Genomic DNA, 5,588 nt, shown 5'->3' on the forward strand with positions numbered 1-5,588 from the left:
TGTCCAAAACTGTTCCTTTTCGGGGAATGTAAAAACAAACCATGTGTTCCAATGGATTCCAAGGTAGTTATTATTTAGTCACACGCTCATGTTAATACTTTTCAAAATATGGATAAAGGTTTCTGCCCGACAACTATTTCGTGAATTGATGAAGTCAGAGAAGCAGAAACAGATAGCAGTACAGATATCTTCCAGGTTACATGTCTTCATTCTCACATGCATGTGTAGTATATCTGTGTCTATGTATGTATGTATGTATGTATGTATCTATGTATATATTCTTTCTTTCTTTCTTTTTCTCTCCATGCACTTTTAATCTAATGGTCCATGTGCACAAAGCATGTATTTAGAATGTGTTCACCAGCTCGGTGAGTCGTCAGGATTTTTGCAGCGCAGCTGTGCGGGTTCCACACAATTACACATTTCCCTTCATTCGTATTGAATATATTTTTCCTTTCAAAACTCTGGAGGAGAGGGAAAAGATATGGACGTTGAGTTAGTCAAGTGACAGCATGGTACCATCACTGATTATAATATTTTACTGTGCCATCATTGTTTATAGTATAAACAACAATAAAGAAAAAAACAAATTAGAAAATATTTTGTGCCAGATTTGTACAAGATTTGTGTTGTTAACCCATTAAGGCCTGAGGCCAATTCTACAAATGCCTTTTTAATCAGTAGTTCTTACACTTTCAAAAAAATTCAAAAATGTTCAAAAATAGCAGATGTACAAGCTCGCAACACACGTACTGTGAGCTTGTATATCTAGTATGTTTGAATAGCCAACGCAAAAATCTAAAATGAAATGGACGCTTTCCCGTTTTTTGAATGCATGGACAAGTTTTCTAAATCTTGCTGAGTCATAAGTCCTTTAATCCTTATATACTTACGCTGATAGTACGCTGACTCTATGATTGTCTTAACCCATTGAGACCTGGCTGGAACGCATCTGTGTCATTTTTTGATTTGAGCTAAAAAGCATTATTTTACACTTTGGCTATTCAAAAATAGCAGATCTACAAGCTCATAGCGCTACGAGCTTGTAGATCTGCTATTTTTGAAAAATCGTGAACATTTTTGAAAATCTTTGAATATATATTATTTTAAAGTAAACACTTTTAACTCAAATATTTGCTTCTGGGGGTTCCTGGAACAAAATATTTTGAGATGGGGGTCCGCGGCCTTGACATGAAAAAGATTGAGCACCACTGATATAGAAACATACGTTTTTCAGAATACTGTTCGGATTTAGGAGACATTTAGAATCGGCTTCAGGTCTTAATGGGTTAATGTGGCTGTTGAAGGTCAGGAGAATTTTACTGTCTAGATTTTGGGTTCAAGAAATAAAGAATTGTATCAAAATGTGGGTCCATGCAGAACAAACTGGAGGTCCTTGAAATGAATAAGTGGTTAGTATCATCACACAGGCAACGCCTGAGCAATATGCCTGTCTGTGTGATGTATCATTATTCAACTGAGGAAAGTCCAAGTTGCTATCGAGGGCTGACATGCCTTCCCCAGGGATGGATAATATGAGGGATACGTTACCTGCATACTGTTTGGTGTGTGTGTGTGTGTGTGTGTGTGTGTGTGTGTGTGTGTGTGTGTGTGTGTGTGTGTGTGTGTGTGTGTGCGTGCGTGCGTGCGTGCGTGCGTGCGGCAGGGTCTGCTTATTATAATTTCCCCGCAAGATTGTATTTGAAACTAGCCAATCTACAAGCTCACAACGCGTCGCATCGCGACGCGTTGTGAGCTTGTAGATCTGCTATTTTCAAATAGCTGATGTATATGTTAAAGTGCTCATGTGGCCCATAGTCGCTTCTTTTGGGCTGGTTTTCCTAGACCTGGTTGCTTGTTTCTCTCACAGAATCTGGCAACACTGGCGTCTGTCTGTGTGTGTGTGTGTGTGTGTGTGTGTGTGTGTGTGTGTGTGTGTGTGTGTGTGTGTGTGTGTGTGTGTGTGTGTGTGTGTGTGTGTGTGTATACATACATACATACATACATACATACATACATACATACATACATACATACATACATACATACATACATACAGTATACATTCCAAAATCTCTGTGTGTCTATGTTTCTGTCTGTCCGTCTTGCGTATGCCCAAATATGGAGTTTGTGATGTCACGTGATGTCATCAATATGACCAATAGAGTTCCACATGGCTCCAGACTGGCCTCCATGTACTCTGATAACAGGAGCAGTACTTTAATACGTTAATAGGTACGATTAAATTATGTTAATAAGTACTTGCAAGTGGCAGTGTACTTTAATAGGTGCAAGGTAAGTACTATACTATGGTTGCCTTTTGGGGTATTTTTTAGACAATGTACATTTTGACAACCACATTAATATTACTCACACCAGTGATTCTTAACCTTTTTAATTTCAAGGACTCCCAGTTTGATATGCATTACCCCACGGACGCCCTCCCTCCCCTCCTTCAAAACCTCACTCAAAACCCACCTCTTCGGGATTGTTTTTCCCAGCTGCGGTGTCGTTAAGATGTCTCTCCAACCCATGCTTAACCTTTTACGATTTCATATTTTTCTTCATAAAGTTGGTTCCTTCCTTTTCTTTATGTAAAGCAACTTTGGGTACTTAGAAAAGCGCTATAAATCTGAGCTATTATTATTATTAGGCTATTATTATTATTATTATTATTATTATTATTATTATTATTATTATTATTACCCTTATTATTATTATAAAGATTGTATCAAATCACCACACCCCTGTCTACACTATAAACATGTTAATTTAACTATCCATTTGGTTCCATTTGTACACTCTCAGAGTTACAGACCCATATAAGGGTCCATTTGGTTCCATGTGTACACTCTCAGAGTTACAGACCCATATAAGGGTCCATTTGGTTCCATGTGTACACTCTCAGAGTTACAGACCCATATAAGGGTCCATTTGGTTCCATTTGTACACTCTCAGAGTTACCAATCTGGGAACTCAACGCCAAATAAAAAGGAAAAACAGCGCCCTCTGCTGTTTTTTACTTATTCACTTGGCTCTGGGAGGAGCTATACGGTGGACCCATGCTCAGGGAAACCAGGGTTTTGGTCTGCCTTCAGCCTTTCACTTCCGGTGGTGCGACTATGTTTTCATTCCCACTAACAATATTTCTCCACAGAACACTAACACCCACTTGTTTCTATGGTGAAAGAGCAATTTAAAATGTTACTAACTTTCCGTGGTTTTGTCGGCTTCGAGGACGCTATTGCTAAATGTGTTTAGGTTTGTTTCCAGTCGGGAATGAACGGCACACACGTAAATCCCGCCCACTACATTTGATTGGGTAAAGCGCGGCCTGCTTCCTGATCTGATAGCCCGCCCACTTGTAGCCAATGCGCACGGGTTGTCAACACGGCTACCGACGGATTCAAGCGCAGCGATGGATCTGTTCTTGAGAGATTACAGAGTTACAGACCCGTATAAAGGTCCAATTTAGTGAAATCATTTAGCTGGGGACCCCCTCAAGGCATCGGCTTCCCTGATTGGCCAACCGTTGGGCTGGTCAACCTTTGGGTTGGCCAATCGGCTTCGCGAACTGTCTACCCTTTGCATGACGTTTGTCCCGCTTACCAATATAAGTATATAGTGTGTTCAATATCACACCATACGTTCTCAGGGAAAGTACTCTCTTAGTTAAACTCTCACCACTTTCTGCAAACAATTTTAACAATGTCTTTGCCGGTTATCCTGCTGAAGGAGGGGACAGACACATCTCAGGGCATCCCCCAGCTCATCAGCAACATCAACGCCTGCCAGGTGATCGCCGAGGCGGTGAGGACCACCCTGGGGCCCCGGGGTTACGACAAGCTCATCGTGGACGACCGGGGCAAGGCCACCATCTCCAACGACGGCGCCACCATCCTGAAGCTGCTGGACGTGGTCCACCCGGCCGCCAGGACCCTGGTGGACATCGCCCGCTCCCAGGACGCCGAGGTGGGCGACGGCACCACCTCCGTCACCCTCCTCGCCGCCGAGTTCCTGAAGCAGTCCAAGTCGTACCTGGAGGAGGGCCTGCACCCGCAGGTCGTCATCAAGGCGTACCGCGCGGCCACGGCCCTGGCCGTCGACAGGATCAAGGAGATCTCGGTCACGGTCAAGAAGGACGACAAGCTGGAGCACAGGCAGCTGCTGGAGAAGTGCGCGGCCACCGCCATGAACTCCAAGCTGATCGCCAACCAGAAGGAGTTGTTCTCCAAGATGGTGGTGGACGCCGTCCTGTCCCTGGACGAGCTGCTGCCGCTGAAGATGATCGGCATCAAGAAGGTCCCGGGCGGCGCCCTGGAGGAGTCCCGGCTGGTGGACGGGGTGGCGTTCAAGAAGACGTTCGCCTACGCCGGCTTCGAGATGCAGCGCAAGCACTACGAGAAGCCGAAGATCGCCATGCTCAACGTGGAGCTGGAGCTCAAGGCGGAGAGGGAGAACGCGGAGGTCCGTGTCCAGTCGGTCGGGGAGTATCAGGCCATAGTAGAGGCGGAGTGGAACATCCTGTACGATAAACTGGACAAGATCTGCAAGTCCGGGGCCAAAGTGGTGCTGTCCAAGCTGGCCATCGGCGACGTGGCCACCCAGTACTTTGCCGACAGGGACCTGTTTTGCGCCGGAAGGGTCCCGGACGAGGACCTCAAGAGGACCATGATGGCCTGCGGAGGCGCCATCCAGACGTCGGTGGGAGCCATGACGGACCAGGTGCTGGGACAGTGCGAGCTCTTCGACGAGGTCCAGATCGGAGGGGAGAGGTACAACGTCTTCAAGGGCTGCCCCAGGGCCAAGACGTGCACCATCATCCTGAGGGGCGGAGCGGAGCAGTTCATGGAGGAGACGGAGCGCTCGCTGCACGACGCCGTCATGATCGTGCGCCGGGCCATCAAGAACGACTCCATCGTGGCGGGCGGCGGCGCCATCGAGATGGAGCTGTCCAAGTACCTGAGGGACCACTCCAGGACCATCCCCGGCAAGCAGCAGCTGCTGATCGGCGCGTACGCCAAGGCCCTGGAGATCATCCCCCGGCAGCTCTGCGACAACGCCGGCTTCGACGCCACCAACGTGCTGAACGAGCTCCGCGCCAAGCACGCCCAGGGCGCCGGCGGCACGTGGTTCGGAGTGGACGTCAACAGCGGCGACATCGCCGACAACTTTGCCGCGTGCGTCTGGGAGCCGTCGATCGTCCGCATCAACGCCCTGACGGCGGCGTCCGAGGCGGCCTGCCTCATCCTCTCCGTGGACGAGACTATCAGGAACCCCCGCAACGTTGTGGAGGCGCCGAGGGGCAGAGGCCGTGGGAGATAAACATAGGTTTAAATGATAATGTACGATAATAACATTGATATAAAAAAGTAATATATATTAAACAAAAACATGTTTTTTTTTTCTTAACAACTTTGACAAAATTGCCTTATAACTGATACCTGATAGATGGGAAGTAGTTAAGGTGATCCGAGCAACGTGCACCCATCTGACCACTTAACACGTGCACTGATTGGCTACTGTGTTAAGTGGTCGTAAGGGTGAGGGTTTAATATGCAGTATTGAGGTGAAAGTATAAGTATAAA

General features: G+C 46.8%; 1 protein-coding gene across 1 annotated transcript; it reads left to right on the forward strand.

Annotated features, from left to right (window-relative positions):
* Positions 1-3,708: 3,708 nt before the first annotated feature.
* Positions 3,709-5,325, forward strand: LOC308090465 (T-complex protein 1 subunit eta-like; the record flags this gene model as incomplete). The annotated part of the gene is made up of 1 exon (XM_080435661.1): positions 3,709-5,325. The coding sequence occupies one exon, from the start codon at positions 3,709-3,711 to the stop codon at positions 5,323-5,325; it is 1,617 nt and encodes a 538-aa protein (XP_080291787.1).
* Positions 5,326-5,588: the final 263 nt, after the last annotated feature.

This window comes from Gymnoscopelus braueri (genome assembly GCF_963280865.1).
Source record: "Gymnoscopelus braueri genome assembly, chromosome: 8".
Classification (NCBI taxonomy): Eukaryota; Metazoa; Chordata; class Actinopteri; order Myctophiformes; family Myctophidae; genus Gymnoscopelus; species Gymnoscopelus braueri.